This window comes from Meles meles, chromosome 5, assembly GCF_922984935.1.
Source record: "Meles meles chromosome 5, mMelMel3.1 paternal haplotype, whole genome shotgun sequence".
Taxonomy (NCBI): domain Eukaryota; kingdom Metazoa; phylum Chordata; class Mammalia; order Carnivora; family Mustelidae; genus Meles; species Meles meles.
The window spans coordinates 84,597,625-84,616,560 of NC_060070.1; the positions used below are offsets into that span (position 1 = coordinate 84,597,625).

The window sequence follows — 18,936 nt, forward strand, 5'->3', positions numbered from 1 at the left end:
GATACAAAGTGGACACACTTCAGGAGACTTGCTTGGAATCAGCGTGTGAGAATTATCTTCAATATTTTGCCTGTTCTTAACAGGAAGAGTAGGTCATCAGAATGAACCCCAGAAGTTACTGTGCGTCTCTACTTATCTGTCAATAGATCTTTTTATCAATATGTTATTTTATTGCCAGTTTCCACAGAAAGCCCACTACTAAAGTAATCCAGTTGGACATTAGTTACTCATACTTCTCTTGAGGTGCTATCTTTGTACCTCAAGAATATGAACATATTCTTAACATATGTATATAAGATGTTTTCCTTAAGGGGCACCTGAGTGGCACAGTCCGCTAAATGTCTGACTCTTGGATTCTTCTCAGGTCATGATCTCAGGATTGTGAGATCAGCCCCAGGCCTGGCCCCACCCCCGGATCCCCACTCAGTGCCCAATCTGCTTGAGATTTTTTCTCCCTCTCCCTCTGCCCCTCCCGCCCTGCTTGTGCACTCTCTCTATATATAAAATAAGTAAATAAATGTTTTTTAAAAAGATATTTTTCTTGAGTACTAATGACAAATTAATTTGGTTTGAATGAAGAATGCAGAAATCATTATGCCCTGGTTTAATACTAACAGCAGGAATGTTAGTCATTCAGTAAATACTTAGAAAATGACTTTAGAAGTCCAGAAATAGAGGAGGATTTACCCTTAGATTTTACTATATAAGCACTGAAAAGTCACAGTGAGGATTATTACTGAACTGAATCCTATGAAACTGTTTCTTCCTTAACTTTCAAAAAAATTGGAAATATATAAGGGAACACAGATTTTTCTAATGGAAAGGAATCTTTGCCCACTTCTAGTATAGTCCTTGCATTCATCCAGGTATCTCCCCCTCAATGCTTGGAATAAATTCTGTCCCAGGGAAGTGTCTGATGACTGTTTACTGAAGTGATATGAGGCTAATTAAAACATAACGTTTATAATTAAAGAAATTGCATGTGATATTTTCTTCCTTGATAGTGAGTTTTAAATAAAAAATACTCTTTAGTCTTTTGAGGTTTATGTTACCAACTTCTGATTACAGATTATCATGGAGATGGTAAATAATTAATTGGAAAGTGTTTAATCAATGTTAGTAAACATTTGTCCCTCCTATAAATCAGTCAACTATGTTTGATTATGCAGATTTCTGACTGCTTCCTGCAAGTGCCATGAGATTCCCAGCAAATTGAGATATGGAACCAACATATCAGAAAATCAATAGAGAAGTATCTTTAATTGATACCTTGTCTTTAGAAATGCATCCTTGGTACACAAGGTGTTGAGCACTAGGGAATTCTGGAAGAAGTGTTCCAGTTTTCGAACTTAGTGAATATTTGCGAGTGAAGCCACCCTATAATAGGAAAAATGGAAAGAAATAAATCATTACCAACTATTTGAATGCAAAATATAATTCTAATAAAATAGAAACCTATACAATTTCATTCTTCTTCATCCTGCAAACCACGAGGACAACTAAGGAGATTTTGATAAACTGTTTAGATCATTCAACTGAATAAACAAGACATGTTGGCAGAGTTATTCTTTCTAAACCATAAGTAATTTCATAGTCAGGATATTTTTCTTACTTTGGGCTTTAGTTTTGAATATTTGTCAGTTTGCACAACTTTTAGAAATTTAATTTTAATTCACACTTTTAATGGCATAAGTTTTGAAAGTTCCACTTTTAAAACTATTGAAATTATTTTAACTATAAGAGGATCAAGAATTGCCAAATCCATTATGGATTACCAAATCATTTATGGAGTAAGTAAACAAGATGATAAGAAGTTAATTTATGTAGTCTCAGAAATAGTTGTAGAATTGTGAGTGGACTCTAAGTCTTCTGATTCTCAAATTAGTACCCTGAACTTTCTCACCTCAACCTTCCCCTACCCAAATTTAGATATGTGTTCTCCTTCCGAATCCCTTGAGGGGAAAGAACACCTCTGGTAGTTTTCAGAAAATTAGAAAAAATGGCAAACGAAAAATAATATACAATGCTGCAGGGTTGACATAGTTACAAAAAATCCACACATAAAGGGAGAATGCATATTTGTGACAGAACCAGAGCCTCAGCAAATCACTCCCCCAGGTCATAACTGATTGTTCTTGCCCCTCAAATAAGGATTGGGCAGAGAATGAAATTGTGATTATGGTAAAGGAAGCAAGGTATTCCTGGTAAGGACAAAATTTCATTCTTTCTCATAGATTTCCTATATTTTCTTCTATAGTTTTTGTGTTCTTCATTTGTCTTTGCCATATTGAAGAATTAATACTTATATAAGTTGGGTTCTTACCCTGTCTTACCATTCGCAACCTTTGTGGACTTACAGACTTATGTGCTAAATCAGGAAGAAGTTAGGAGGACTTTTCAGTCTTTAACGCAGATATTTTAGATATTTTGATTTCTTATTAACTGATTTGATATAAACTTTCCAAAAATTTTATATTAAAAGTGCAGTAGAAATCTATTTCTTTCAGGTTAGGTTTTAGTTTTCATCCTTGTACCCTCTATTTTCAAGTATGGATAGAGAATAATTATTGTGATTAAATAATTTTTAGGAAATTAATAAAGGGGGCACCTGGGTGACTCAGTTGTTTTGTTTTTTTTTTTAAAGATTTTATTTATTTATTTGACAGAGAGAGATCACAAGTAGAGAGGCAGGCAGAGAGAGAGAGAGGGAAGCAGGCTCGCTGCTGAGCAGAGAGCCCGATGCGGGACTTGATCCCAGGACCCTGAGATCATGACCCGAGCCGAAGGCAGCGGCTCAACCCACTGAGCCACCCAGGCGCCCCATGTGACTCAGTTGTTAAGCATCTGCCTTCGACTCAGGTCATGATCCCAGGGTCCTGGGATCAAGCCCCACCTTGGGCTCCCTGCTCAGTGGGGTGCCTGCTTCTGCTTCTCCCTCTCCCTCTTCCCTGGCTTGTGTTACCTCTCTCACTGTTTCTCTCTCTCTCTATCAAATAAATAAATAACTCTTTAAAAAAATTTTTAAGTAAAAATTAAATTTAATAAAGAACTACTATATACATGATTAACTATCAAGAACTGATATATTAGCAAGTTAATCCCAATCTACTCTATTTAATCAGTCTTAATAATTTAAGATATGGGGCGCCTGGGTGGCTCAGTAGGTTAAAGCCTCTGCCTTCGGCTCAGGTCATGATCCCAGTGTCCTGGGATCGAGCCCCACATTGGGCTCTCTGCTTGGCAGGGAGCCTGCTTCTTTTCCTCTTTCTTTGCCTGCCTCTCTGCCTACTTGTGATCTCTGTCTGTCAAATAAATAAATAAAATCTTAAAAAAATAATAATTTAAGATATGTACTCAATTTCTAATTTCAGGAAAGTTAACACTTTTTTCTCATATCTTTTCTCATGGGTGGAAAATCATGTTTATTTGTCCCAAGAAGTAATTTAGTGAAATTGGAAGAAAGAGAGAAACAGAAACCGAAAAAAATTTCAATACATAGTGTTGTGTGAAATCTAAGTTAGGAATAAGAGAATAGTCTAATTTCCATTAGCAAATATAATTAATAATCAAAAAGTTTTCCCCAAAGAGGGGAAAAAACAGGTTCAGAAGATATTTAATAGACGAGTTTTATCAAGCATTCAGGAAATAGATATTTTCAAAATTAGATTTTTTTAGACAGTAGAAAATAAGAACCTTGTTCCAGTTCATTTGAAAACTTCTTTGCCAAAGGCAGACAAGGACAGAAAAAGAAACAAAAAGGACAGGCCAATCTTGGTTATTATCATACTTGAAACAGTACTGAACAAAATATTAACTAACCAAACCCAGAAGTCTATAAGAATGGTTATAACCAAGCTAGGCTTAAATTCACCACATTGACAGATGGGATTGGGAGGGAGACAGGAGAAAAGAAAGGGGAATGGAGAATACCATTTATAATCATCTCAATCAATACAGAAAAAGCATTTGTTCACTTCTATCTCTCTCTGCCTATCTATGCTAGAAAATAAATTTTCCTTAGTCATTCAATAATCAAAATATCAAAAAAATCAAAATAATCCATCAAAAATCCATAGCAAATATCATACTCAACAGTAAAATACTATAAATGTTCTCTTAAAAATCACAAATAAGATAAAGTTGCCTACTCTAGCCTCTTTTATTCAACATGGTACTAAAGTTAATGACCAAAGCAGTAAGGCCAAAAAAGTAATGAAAGAGTAGATATTGAAAGGGAAGAAACAAAACTAGCATTATTTGCAACTGATGTGATTGATTACATTAAAAACTAAAACAAACTGCACAAAAATTGTTACAATTAACAGAATTTTAGCAACACTGCTGGATACAAGATCAATGAAAAAAGTCAGCTGAATTTCTAAAACCAAGGAACAAACATTAAGAACCTGCAATAAAAACGACACTCTATAAAATAACAAAAAATATTAGAAGATGCCTAGAAATAAGGCTAACAAAAGAAGTGCAAGATGTCTTTAAGAAAATGACTAAACTGGGGCACCTGGGTGGCTCAGTCAGTGAGTGTCTAACTCTTGATTTCACCTTGGGTCATGATCTCAGGGTTGTGAGATCGAGCCCCGGGTTGGGCTCCATGTTGGTCAGAGAGTCTGCTTGAGATTCTCTCTCTCCCTCTTCCTCTGTCCCTCTCCCCGCACACCCTCATTCCCTCCCCAAGAAGAGAAGAAAGGAAAAGAAAAGAAAAGAAACAAAACTTTATCAAAGGATATTAAATTATGAATAAGAAGGTTCAGTGTTGTGGAAATATCACAGATTGATCTATTTCTTCAATGCAATTCCAATCAAATCCCATCAGGGTTTTCTGTGAAAATTAACAAACTGATTCTAAAATGTGTGTAGAAATGTAGAAATTCAACAAAACAAGAATAGACACAACACTCATGATAAAGATGAACCAGCAACCTGAGGGTTTTGAAGGGTCAGGGGTGGGAGGTTGGGGGAACAGGTGGTGGGTGATGGGGAGGGCACGTTTTGCATGGAGCACTGGGTGTTGTGCAAAAAGAATGAATACTGTTACGCTGAAAAAATTAATAAAAAGGGAAAAAAAAATAATTCTTGTAGGGGCGCCTGGGTGGCTCAGTGGGTTAAGCTGCTGCTTTCGGCTCAGGTCATGATCTCAGGGTGCTGGGATCGAGTGCCGCATCAAGCTCTCTGCTCAGCAGCGAGCCTGCTTCCCTCTCTCTCTCTCTGCCTGCCTGTCTACTTGTGATCTCTCTCTGTCAAATAAATAAATAAAATCTTTAAAAAATAATAAAAAAAAAAAAAAAAAAAAAAAAAAAAAAAAAAAGATGAACCAGCAAAAAGAAAACAGAAAAATTCACAAATTTGTGGAAATTAAATATACTCTTAAACAACCAACAGAGAAATCACAAGGGAAAATAGAAAATACTTAGAGATGAATGAAAGTAGAAATATGACACATCAAAACTACAAGATGCAGTAAAAATGGTGCTAGAGGGGAAATTTTTGGCTATAAATGCTTACATTAAAAATCAAGAAAGAAGAAGAAGAAGAAGAAGAAGAAGAAGAAGAAAAACAAAAACAAGAAAGAGGGGTGCCTGGGTGGCTCAGTAGGCTAAGCCTCTGTCTTTGGCTCAGGTCATGGTCTCAGGGTCCTCAGATCAAGCCCCACATCGGGCTCTCTGCTCAGCAAAGAGCCTGCTTGCCCCTCTCTCTCTGCCTGCCTCTTTGCCTATTTGTGATCTCTGTCTATCAAATAAATGAATAAAATCTTAAAAAAAAACAACAACAAGATCTCAAGTCAATAATCTAAATGAACAACTTAAGGAACTAGGAAAAAAACAACCTAAACCGAAAGTGAGCAAAAGAAAGGAAATAATAAAGATCAGAACAGAGATAAATGAAATAGAGAATATACAAATAATAAAAAAAAATCAATGAAACTTAAGGTTAGTTCTTTAAGGTCAAAATTGACAAACTCATAGGTAGAGTAACTTCAAAAAAGAATAGAGAAGACTCAAATAACTAAAATAAAAAATAAAAAACTGATTCCACTAAGCAAGAACTGTAAGAATGTACATGAAAACTGTACATCAACAATTTGGATTACCTAGATGAAATGGATTAATTCCTAGAAACACAAGTTCTACCAAGGTGGAATCACAAAGAAAGAGAATATCTGGATCAGTCTATAACAAGTAAGGAAATTGAATCAGTAATCAAAAATCTGACAAAGAAAGGCTCTGATCCTAATGACTTGACTAGTGAATTATACCTAACATATAAAGAAGAAATAGCATCAGTCTTTCTTGAAGTTTTCCCAAAAACTGAGGAAGAGGGAACACTTTCTAACTCATTCTATGAGGCCAAAATTATCTTGATACCAAAGTCAAACAAAGACACCATAAGAAAACCAAACCAAACAAAACAATAAGTCTCATGAACATTCATACATAAATCCTCAACAAAATACTAAGTGAACTCAGAAACATATTTAAAAGATTTTTTTGGGGGGGTTCGCCTCCCCTTCCAAATTTTTTTTTAATAAACATATAATGTATTTTTATCCCCAGGGGTACAGGTCTGTGAATCGCCAGGTTTACACACTATAAAAGATTATACACTATGACCAAGTGAGATTTATTCCTTGAATGCAAGGCTGGTTTGACACATAAAAATCAATCTGTGTCATATACCACCTTAACAGATTAAAGGGGAAAAAACACAGGATTATTTCAAATGATGAATTTGACAAGGTTTGACACACTTCTGTAATAATAATTATCCAAACACTTGGAATACAAATAAAGTCCCTCAAGGTAAAAAAAAAAGCCATATGAAAAACCCACAACAAACATCATATTCAATGGTGAAAGACTGAAAATACTTCCTTTAAGATCAGAAACAAGACAAGAATGCTCATTTTCAACTATTCTACCCAACATAGTCCTGGAAGTCCTAGCCAGAACAGTTAGGTAAGCAAAAGAAATAAAATGCATCCAAATTAGAAAGAAGTAAGTAAAATTTGTTTGTAGTTGAAATGACCTTATATGTAAGAAATCATACGGATTCCACCAAAAAAAAACCCTATTAGAAATAATAAGTGAATTTAGCAAAGTAACAGGATACAGTCAACATGAAAAAATATGAAAAGAACTAAAAAAACAATTTTATTTATAATAGCATCAAAAAGAGTGAAATGCATGGTAATTCACATAACAAGGTGAAAGACCTGTTAATGGAAATTAAAAAGCAATTCTCAAAGAAATTAAAACATAAGTGGAAAGACATCTTATGTTCATAAATTGGAAAATTTATTGTTAAGATGTCACTAGTACCCAAAGCAACCCAAGGATTCAATGCAAAATCCCAATGATGGTTTTTTGTCGAAGTAGAAAAATAGATCGTAAAATTCACATGGAATTCAGGAGATCCCAAATTGTAAAATAATCCCCCCCAAAAAAGAACTAAGTTGGAGAATAAACACTTTCTGATTTCAAAATTTACAACAAAGCTACAATAATCAAAAGAAACTAGAGATGACGCAAAGACTGACATATAGATCAGTGAAACAAAATAGAACACCCAGAAATAAACCCTCACAAAAACTGCCAAATGATTTTTGACAAGGATGCCAACAATATTCAATAAGGAAAGGACAGTCTTTTCAACAAATGGTGCTAGAAAAACTGAATATTTGCATGTAAAAGAATGGAGATAGGCCTGTACTTAATACCATGTAAAAAATTAACTCAAAATGAATCAAATATGTAAAATATCAGACCTAAACTGTACAACTCTTAGAAGAAAAGACAGGGCGGGGTGCCTGGGTGACTCAGTTGGTTAAGCATCTGCCTTCTGCTCAGGTCATAATCTCAGGGTCCTGGAATCGAGTCCCACATTGGGTTCCTTGCTCGACAGGGAGTCTGTTTCTCCCTCTTCCTCTGTCCCTTCCTCTGCTTGTACTCTCTTTCTCAAATAAGTAAATAAAATATTTTTAAAAAGAAGGAAAGACAGGGCAAAATCTTCATTACCTTAGATTTGGCAATGATTTCTTAGATATGACAACAAAAACAAAAATAGACAAATTGGACTTCATAAAAATTAAAAACTTCTGTGCATCAAAGAACACTGCCAATGGAGTAAAAAACAATCAATGCAATAGAAGAAGGTATTGGGGTGCCTGGGTGGCTCAGTGGGTTAAAGCCTCTGCCTTCAGCTCAGGTCATGATCCCAGAGTCCTGGGATCGAGCCCCACATCAGGCTCTCTGCTCTGCAGGGAGCCTGCTTCCTCCTCTCTCTCTGACTGCCTCTCTGCCTAGTTGTGATTTCTCTCTGTCAAATAAATAAAAAATATTAAAAAAAAAAATAGAAGAAGGTATTCTCCAATCATATATCTGATATGGGATTAATACGCAGGACATAAAAAGAACTTGTAAAACTTAATAAAACAAACAACCCACTTCAAAAATGGACAAAAGACTTGAACTGACACTTCTTTAAAGAAGATATATATTAATCAACAAGTTCATTTAATAATGATATTCAACATTACTAATCATTAGGGAAACTTAAATCAAAGCCACAAGGATATACCACTTCACCTTCATTAGGATGACCAGTATTAAAAAAACAAAACAAAACAGAAAACAACAAATACTTTTGAGGACATGTACGATTATGTACTGTTGATAGGAATATAAAATGGTATAGTTGTGTAAAACAGTATGGTGATTCCTCAGAAAATTAAATAAGAAATTACTGTATAATGTAGTCATTCTTCTTTTGGGTACATATCCGAACTATTTGAAAGCAGGGCTTCAAAGAGATATTTGCACACTTATGTTCATAACAACATTATTCAATCCAAGTGTCCACTGACAGGTGAATAAATAAGCAAAATGTTGTATATACATGTGATATTACTCAGCCTTTAAAAAGAAGGAGATTCGGGCGCCTAGGTGGCTCAGTGGGTTAAAACCTCTGCCTTCGGCTCAGGTCCTGATCTCAGGGTCCTGGGATCAAGCCCTGCACTGGGCTCTCTGCTCTGCAGGGAGCGTGCTTCCTCCTCTCTCTCTGCCTCTCTCTCTGCCTAGTTGTGATTTCTGTCTGTCAGATAAATAAAATATTGAAAAAAAAAAGAAGGAGATTCTGACATATGCTATATCATGAATGAACCTTGAGGACATGATGCTAAGTAAAATAAGTCAGTCACAAAAAGACAAACTATGTGGTATATATATGAGGTACCTAGAGTAGTTACAATCATAGAGACAGAAGGTAGAATGGCAGTTTTCAGGGGCTGGGGGGAGGGGAAGGAGGGGTTATTGTTTAATGAGCTTAGAGTTTCAGTTTTGCAAGATTAAAAGAATTCTGGAGATAGATGGTGGTGATGATTGCACAACAATATGAATGTATTAATACCACTGAACTGTGTACTTAAAGATGATTAAGAAAGTCAATTTTGCTATGTGTAGTTTACCACCACCACAACAAAAAACCTCAAAAAAAATTGCAGATGAAATAAGGACTTAAGTGCTAAGAGCAACTTTCTACTTTTTGAAGAATATATAGGAAAATATTTTAGGATCTACAGATTTTTAAAAACAAGATAGAAAAAAACACTAACCATAAAATTAAAAAATATCTTTACTGAAAGACATTATAGGATGTTGAGCCATGCCAACAGGGTGAAGTTATTTACCACACATAACCTACAGGATATTAGTAACTAGAATATAAAAAAAAAACTCCTAAGAATCAAATTTTTCAAATAGAAAAATTATGTAATCTGAGCAAATATTTCATAGAAGAAAATTGGCCAATAAAAATCCCCAAAAATGTAAACTTATATTTTTGATATAGTTATGAAAAATAATTTTCAAGTGAAAAATCACAGTACCATTTTACATCCATCAGACTAGAAAGAACTAAAATATCATTCAAGGCTAAGTATCAGTGAGAATGTGGAACAAAAGGAATGCTCACACACAGTTGGACAGACATAAATTAATACAACCATTTTGGAAAACTTAATTGTAACCAGTAAATACACATTAAGCATATCCTAGAACCTAGAATTCCATTTCTGTACCTGTTCATAGAATGTTCATAGCAATATTGTTTTTCAGCCAAAAAAAAAAAATCCACCAACAATGGAATAAATAAATGCATTGTGATATTTTCCTGTAGTGGAATATTATACAGCAGTACAAATAAAGGTATTGAAACTATATGTAGGGACCTCCTGAGTGGCTCAGTGGGTTAAAGCCTCTGCCTTCAGCTCAGGTCATGATCCCAGGGTCCTGGGATCGAGTCCCACATTGGGCTCTCTGGCTCAGAAGGGAGCCTGCTTCCCCCTCTCTCTGTCTCTGTCTGCCTCTCTGCCTACTTGTGATCTCTGTCTGTCAAAGAAATAAATAAAATCTTAAAAAAAAAAACCATATGTACATCAACATCAATGAATCACAAAATCTAATGCTGAATGAAACGAGAAAGTCGCCAAAAAAATGAATCTATTCTATGTGGGACAAATAAATACACTGGCAAGAAAAAACCAAGCAATGATAAGTAATATATAGAACGATTCACCATTTTTAAGTGTACAGTTCAGTGTATTAAGAAAATTCATATTGTTGTGTAACCATAACCACATTGTTTAGATATATTCATAACTGATCAAATCTGAGGAAAAATAAACGAGTGATTAGCACCAAATTGTGGAGAACAGTAGCTTTTTGTAGGTAGGGAGGGGAAAGTGATCGGGGTAGGAGCACAGAGGACTTCTTTCTGTTAATCTACGGGGTAGGTCTTGTATTTTTATCTTACAGGTATTTTTAAAATGTGTGTGTGTGTGTGTGTGGTGTGTGTGTGATGAACAAAACACTTCTCAATAAAAAAAAATGTTTGCATGCTAAGGAAACACATATTAAAGAATGAGGTATATTATATGTCTTTTATATAAATATCTATTTAAAACTCTCATCTAGATAAATAGTAGTTTTGTGTCCTAGCAGCTAGCAACATGTGGAACATCAACAGGAGGCAAGAAAAATTTCAAAAATTAAATATGTTGGGTTAGCAATGGTGTGCAAAGTTGGTATAAATCAAATAATAATATGCTGTCTGGAACAAAAAGAAAGGAACGATTGACAAGCAGGGAAATAAGTAAAACATGATCATTTTAATCACACTAATATGTTTGCTATTTTAATTGCACTACAATTGGTGCCAGGTCATAGGCCGGGGTGTGTGTTGGGTGGGGGAGGTTCCCCTCATCTGATGACTTCAGTACTCTTGGGTAAACTATTAAAAATCTTATGTCCCAAAGAAAACAAGAAAAAACCTACAGAAAAGAAACAATATGATTAGAAGGCAAGAGGGTCTGATTTATGAGGAAAGATTAAAGGCTTTAAGCAGCACAGTTTGGCTAAGTGATGACTAAAAGAGAGCATGATAACACTCTGCAAATATTTGCAAAGCATATACCAAGGAGGGAGGATTTGTTATTTATCTCGGTGCAAAGTTGTTAAACTGGCCATGAATGGTCGATGTTAAGGAGAAGGAAATTCAGGCTATCAGGGAAACTTCCTGGTTGAAATGTACGAAGTCAAGAGGCTGACTCCCCAAGAAATAATGGCAACTTCACTACTGGAGCTTAGTTAAAACAAAATTTGGCTCATGCTAGAGATTCACAGGAAAAGAAAGGCTTTCTTTGATCAGGACAAAGTATTGAGACTAGGTTTTCTTAGTGTTACTCCCGAGGATTAAACGATTCTGAAACATTGTCTAAGACATTTCTGAAATTTGAACCACTACGTTTATGAGTAAAAATTTAAAATAATCGAAATTCATATCACTAACTGATAAGTACTCTTACCATCCTCTTCTTGTCTTTTTGTTTTACTTTTCTTGTTTTTCCATTTGTTTGCTTTTATATCATGAACTATTTATAACTTTAAAAAGGTACAGATACAATGTAATAAATAGCCGTGTATTAACCAACCCGACTGAGACATTACACATTTGAAATATGAAAGCGTCCTCTGTAGCCTTCCCTAATCTTATTCCCTTCCTTACCCACAAGAAATAATGTTCTTTATTTAGTTCACACTGCTCCCATTTAAACCTCTAAAACTTAATCTCATATGTAAATACTTTGAAGTAATATATGCTATTGCTTTATAACTGGTACCATACAGTATGTATCCTATACTCAATGAGTTTTCTCACTCAACTGTACGTTTCTGAGATGAATCTAATTTGATTCTTATAGCTTTAATGCATTCACTTCCAAAGCACTGTAGTATCACCCTCTATAGATATATTAAAATTTATTCTCTCACTATATCATAAAGTACATTGACTTTCCAGCATTCTGGGATCACCAACCACACTCCAGTGTGCCTGCGTGTGCACAGGGTGAAGCTTTCTCCAGGATGCAGTCATAAGTTGTGTGCACCTTTGTCTTTACTAGTGACTGTCCCTCGTATGGTTCCTTGGAGTTCCTTTGTTCCATACTTGTAACAATGCTTATTTTCAGACTTTTTAACTGCTGTTATTCCAATAATAGTGAAATGATTATTCCTTATGGTTTTAACTTGCATTTTCTTGATTAAAATTTCCCTGATTGAGTTGAGCCCTTTTCATATGTTTATGGAGAAGAATGGTATTCAGTATATTTGTTGGCCATATGTTATGAAACCTGGTCAGTTAAAAGGGGCACCATGAACACCAATACTATTTCTAATTTATTTTTCATCTTGTGTGAACCGCGCATTCATATAGAATGCTGTATTTCTATTGGGTTGTCCTTTTTTCATGGAGTTGAATATTTTAGATATTCTAAAATAGTGTTATCTGACAGAACTTTCTGTGATGATGAAATTGATCTATGTCTGCATTCTCCAATACCATATGTGGCTATTATGGACTGGAAATGTGGCTAATATGACAGAGAAACTGAATATTTTATATAACTAATGTTACATGGGGCTAGTAGCTACTACATTGCACAGCATAGTTATAAATATTAATCCTGTCACTCATCAATGACATATGGATATCCAATTTTATTTACATATTTGAAGCCATATATGCATATATTTGCCTTTGTGTCCTTTTTTCCTCCTATTTAACATTTTCCATGTCATTAAAAGAGACTCTAAATAAATGAAATAATATTCAGACCCATAAAAGTCCTATAAATGATGTAACAATTTCTGTATTAGTAGTAATTTAGGTTGCACACAGTTTTTTACAGTAGCCAATTACAGTTTTTGCATGATATTTTATAAGAGTTTTCTGTTACTTCTTTATGTGAGATTCATGAAAAAGTGAAGCTGTGGGAGAACGAGTATGAACACTTTAAAGACCTGATAGAGACCTTGCAACTCTTGTCCAGGGTGTTTGTTCAGTGTTCACCAGAAGGATATGAAAGAGCTTATCTCACCAGACCATCTCCACCATTATAGTAATTCCTTAATATTTGACAATTATATAATTTAAAAAATTTTTTGCTTATTGGCAGTCCATCTTTTCATGCATTTATTGGCCTTTTCTTCCTTATGTGTATTTTCTATTCATGTCTTTTACTCTGTTGTGTTGTCCTCATATTTTTCTATAAATTGATAGGATTTCCTTATTAGAAGAATTATCCCATTGTCATATTTGCTAAAAATATTTTCTCCAGTCTTTCTTTTGACTACAAATTTTATATATGATGCTTTTGATACAGAGTGGTTTTTAATTTCTCCCTTCTATATTTTTCCTTTGAAATTTCTTAAATTGTTTTCATCATAGAAAATGAATCATTCAGAAATGAGGTAGATATAAATGTATTTTTATATTCAATAATTTATATGAAATTCATACAAGGCAGGAGATATACATTTTTTTCCAAAATAGTTCATTTTTCTAACTTTATATGATGAAGGATTTTATTTATTTATTTGATACTACATCTTCCTCCAAAAAGGACGTAAGACAATTCACTGAAGAAAAAATTTTTTTCTCCTTCATTGGCTGTAATGTCTCTTTGATTATACAGTAAATTCTTATGTATACTAGGATCTTTTTTCAGGTATCTAATCTTTGTTGTAGATTTGTTCCACCTACAGTTGAGTCCGTATCATAGTGTCATAATATTTTGATATCTCGCAGACAGGTCCCTTTTGACTATTCTTATTTATATTTCTCTTAACTATTACTTTCTGCATATTGTTCTAGGTCAAGTGTACAGTCATTTTAATCACTTCCAAAAATTAGCTACCCGATCAAAACTGTATTGGGGTATTATATGTCTAAGTTAATTTAGGAAGAATTGGTACATTTAAAATATCTAGCATAACTATCCAGGAATGGGATATGTGTTTTCACTTAAAATTTCCATTTAAAGTAAAAAGTTTCTGCACAGTGAAGGAAACAATCAAACAAACTAAAAGTTAATCTATTGAATAGGTGAAGATATTTGCAAATAACATATCTGATAAAGGGTTAATATCCAAAATATATAAAGAACTGGTATGACTCAATACCCAAAAACAAATAATCCAATTTAAAAATGGACAGAAAACGTGAAAAGTCATTTCTCCAAAGAAGACATACAGATGGCCAACAGACATGTGCAAAGGTGCTTGACATCAGGGAAATTCAAAGCAAAACTACAACATGATATCGCCTCACACCTGTCAGAATGGCTAAAATCAACAAAACAAGAAACAACAAGTATTGGTGAGGATCTGGAGAGAAAAAAAAAAAAGCCCTTTGACCTGTTGGTAGCAATGCAAACTGGTGCTCCCACTAGAAAACTGTATGAAGGTTCCTCAAAAAATTGAAAATGGAATTATCTTATTATCCAGGAATTGCACTACTGGGCATTTACCCCCAAAATACAAAAACACATGCACCTTTATTTACAATAGCCAAACTATAAAAACGACCCGTGTCCATCAATAGATGAATGGATAAAGAAGATGTGATGTGTGTGTATACACACACACACACACACACATATACATATACATATATATGTATATACATTATATATAAAATAGATTATTCAGCTATTAAAAAGAATCAAGTCTTGCCATTTACAACAGCATGAATAGAGCTAAAGATCATAATGCTGAGCGAAATAAGTCAGTCAGAGAAAGACAAATACCATATGATTTCACTCTTCTGTGGAATTTAAGAAATAAAACAAATGAGCAAAGGATCAAAAAGGAGAGAGAGAGACAAACCAAGAAACAGAATCTTAACTATAGAGAACAAATTGATGGTTACCAGCAGAGAGGTGGGAGGATGAGGGAGCTAGGGGATAGGGATTAAAGAGTATACTTACCATTATTTAAAAAAAATAGTTTTAAAAAATAAATAAAATTTTCTTTTATGCCTGTATTTTTTTCAAATAGGTAATATGCTTCTCTTATTATGGTTGCTCCTAAATATTTTGCATTTCTTCTGGTTCCTGCAATTTAATTTTATAATGCCCTACATTCTTGTTTCTCATAGAGATTGTTCCCATCTCTCTTAGTAGGGTATCTCTGAGAAAATTAAGTCCTATAGAAAAAGATTTGAATGACCACTTTCAGGATTTTCCAAAGGATGGTATTTGGCCAGTACCATTCTATATGCCTAACTCGTTCCTTACATACCTACAGTCCTTACATACAATGAGTCCCGAGGGCTACAACTCTGTGGCATCCTGATTGAGAAGAACTGGGACTTTCTTTAAGCTCTTTGAACTCTTCTTACCCCATGACTTTTATTCACTACAGATGATCTAGCTGACTAATAATACCTCAGAGAGAAATATAAAACCACCGAACTACCTCAATTTCCACCACAAAATCTACAAATCTACTTGCAACTGAACTTAAATTTTTCCTCTTCCTGTTCCTTCCCTCTAGAGCCACTTCCTCCACTCTGAAGCTCTTCCCTGGGCTCTCAGCTTTCCCCTCTTCTTTTTGTATCTCCAGTCTCTACTCTTTACTGGATCTGTCTTATCAACATTAGAATGATAGTCTAATCACCTTTCAAAACTAAATTTCAAATCCTCCTCCAACTACCACCCTCGACTTGGCTAAATCTTCTACATTCACTGACACTTCCCAATTACTTCACAAACCAATCAAACTCCAGCTCTCCACTGAAAAGTTTTTTCCCAAAGTCATTAATTCTCTCCAGTTAACTAATACCATAGACCTTTTTCAGCCATTATCTTGATGAGCTTTTAGCACCATTTTATGGCAGTAACCTCTCCCTTCTGTTGAAAACATTCTTTTCTCTTGCCTCTGTGCCACTAAATTCCCCTCTTCCTTTTCTTACCTCTTTGGGTTCTCCTCAATTATCTTACCAACCCTTATCTTTTTTTTTTTAAGATTTTATTTATTTGTCAGAGAGAAAGAGTACACACAAGCAGGCAGAGAGAGAGAGGAGGACAGGCTCCCTGCTGAGCAAGGAGCCGGATGCAGGACTCAATCCCAGGACCCCAGGATCATGACCTGAGCCAAAGGCAGCGGCTTAACCAACTGAGCCACCCAGGCATCCCCAACCCTTATCTTTTTTTCTCTGCTTTTCACAACTCGTTTCTCATGGCCTCTTCCATTATCATTTGGGTTTTTCCTAGACACTTTTATCTATTACCATGGCTTCAAACCCCATTAAAGTAAATGTCTAGCTAAGTCTTCTCTTCCAGTCACATATATTCAGCTGCTAACTTCAAGTTTATACAGGATATTTCATAAGCACTTCAAATACGATGAGTCCCAAACTGAACCCATTATCTTTCTATTCTTTCTACCTGCTTCTTTTCCAATGTTTCCTCGCTAAAATCAGCCACTTTTCTCCATCCCTAGAGCTATTATCCTAGTCCAGATATTCTCATCCAGACTTATGCACATATCTATGACATGATGCTCCTCTTGTCTGCCTTCCCATATAGCCCTTGTTGACGTTTGGTAAGATCTGAGGCATTTTTGGTTGTCACAAGGGGGAGGGTGTGGAATTTGGTGAATAGAAACCAGAGACACTGTGATATGGCTGAACATCCTTCAGTGCACAGGACATCCCCCACAGCACAGAATTATGTCACCCAAAATGTCAGTAATACTAAGTCTGAGAAACATTAACCTATGCTGTTACCTCTATTCCATCCACTGTTCCTCTCCTCCCCAACTCCACTCCTCCAAACTCTCACTTATTCTCAGTTCTGTCCTTAAATGTCATTTCTTATCGGGAATGTCCTTAACCACTTCAACTAGGTTAACACCCATGATACCCTTTGTAATTACATATAATTACTTTTTAAAAAGATTTTATTTATTTATTTGACAGACAGAGATAACAAGTAGGCAGGAAGAGGGAAGGAAGCACGCTCCCTGCTGAGCAGAGAGCTTGATGTGGGCCTCGATCCCAGGACCCTGAGACCATGACTTGAGCCAAAGGCAGAGGCTTAACCCGCTGAGCCACCCAGGCGCCCCATGTATAATTACTTTTAAAGACATGTTTTCCTGCTACACTGGAAAAGCGCAGATCTGTCCATTCAGTATTTGTCCCCCAGTACCTGTAACTCCATATACCTATACATTAGTATCTTGTCCATAAGTTTTAAAAAATAGAACTTTATTCAGAATATTTTAAAAAGCAAATAGAACTGTTGTAAAATAGCAATGCTAGCACCTATTTTCCCTACCTCACAGTTATCAGTGTTCAAATGAGCTGAAGTACATGTAGGTTTATACTGAAAGTCTCACGTCCTGAGCAAACTATGATGGTTGATCACCTCAGGTACAAAATAATTTTTTTAAATTTTGACTTTGTTAAACAAATATTCTATTATCAGTTTTTAAAGTATTTGGAGCAGTTCTGAGTCTTTCGGATGCCCTCGTGTTCATTTCTATAATCATCACAATAACGATACTCTATTATTGTTTCAGGTGTCTTTGGAAATATAGGCTGTGTAGCCTAACAAAATATTACATTTTAGATTTATTAACAAAATCTATATCTGAATTTGTAGTGGACTCCTCTGAGGAGGAAACTGTACACCGGAGAAGCACTTTTTCCTTTATTCTGTGAAGTGAGCCTTGCCATACACATGTTGTAACAGCTGATGGCTCACTGGCACCAGCAGCCTCATCAAAGTGGTAGAAAGAACACCTGAGAGAAATTACTTAAATTCCCTATTGACATAAACTTCAGTCAACTGAAGTGTATTTCTAAGTCAATATTTTTGCACTTTCACAATTGTTTATCTAATAAAGAGCTATTATTTCATTGATAAAAAGAGCAATCTAGAGGATTTTATTATGTAATTAGCCATTAACTGTATTAAAAGCATTGGTGGGAAGAAATTGGTCATTTCAAAGGGTTGGGGGTTTTATATTATTTCTTAAGGTAATATGCTTGCATCATTTCACCAAACTAATGGGATTACAATTTACCTCAGGTCCAGATTTACCACACAACACATTGCCATGTGTCCTTAGTTCTGTGGCACCTCTTTTTAATGATTAGATAACCTGAGGATAATGAAGGCCTTATCGTGTGCCTAATTAGCCATGCAGTCCCTAATGGTAGTCTAACTCATTTAGATAAAGGCAGTTTGCTGATCTGTTCCTTGGCTGGGGGAAGGGAGAGGGAGGGGTGTCTAGGGAGAAAGTGCCTGAGTGTGTGCGTGCTAGAGACACGTACCCTTTCTCCCTGGCTCCCACCCATCTCCACATTGTAGAAGAGATCAGCAAGCTGCCTACACACACACACACACACACACACACACACATTCACGAGGTTCAAACAAACCATAAAATTTGGACTTCTTGATAATTATTAAAGGTTTTGTCTAAATGGGTATATTCCAAATACCAATTCCTTCCATATCCCCAGCTTTAGGCTTTCTGTTTATATTTAAGTGGAAATTTCTTAGATCAGGAATGGTCT

General features: G+C 35.2%; 1 protein-coding gene across 1 annotated transcript in view; it reads right to left on the minus strand.

The window, feature by feature from the left end:
* Nucleotides 1–18,936, minus strand: part of RFX6 (regulatory factor X6) — a 60,495-nt gene that overhangs the window by 22,462 nt on the left and 19,097 nt on the right. Inside the window, exon 7 of the mRNA XM_046005938.1 lies at nt 1,270–1,377. Coding sequence (XP_045861894.1) covers nt 1,270–1,377 — 108 coding nt within the window. The remainder of the gene's footprint in view (nt 1–1,269; nt 1,378–18,936) is intronic.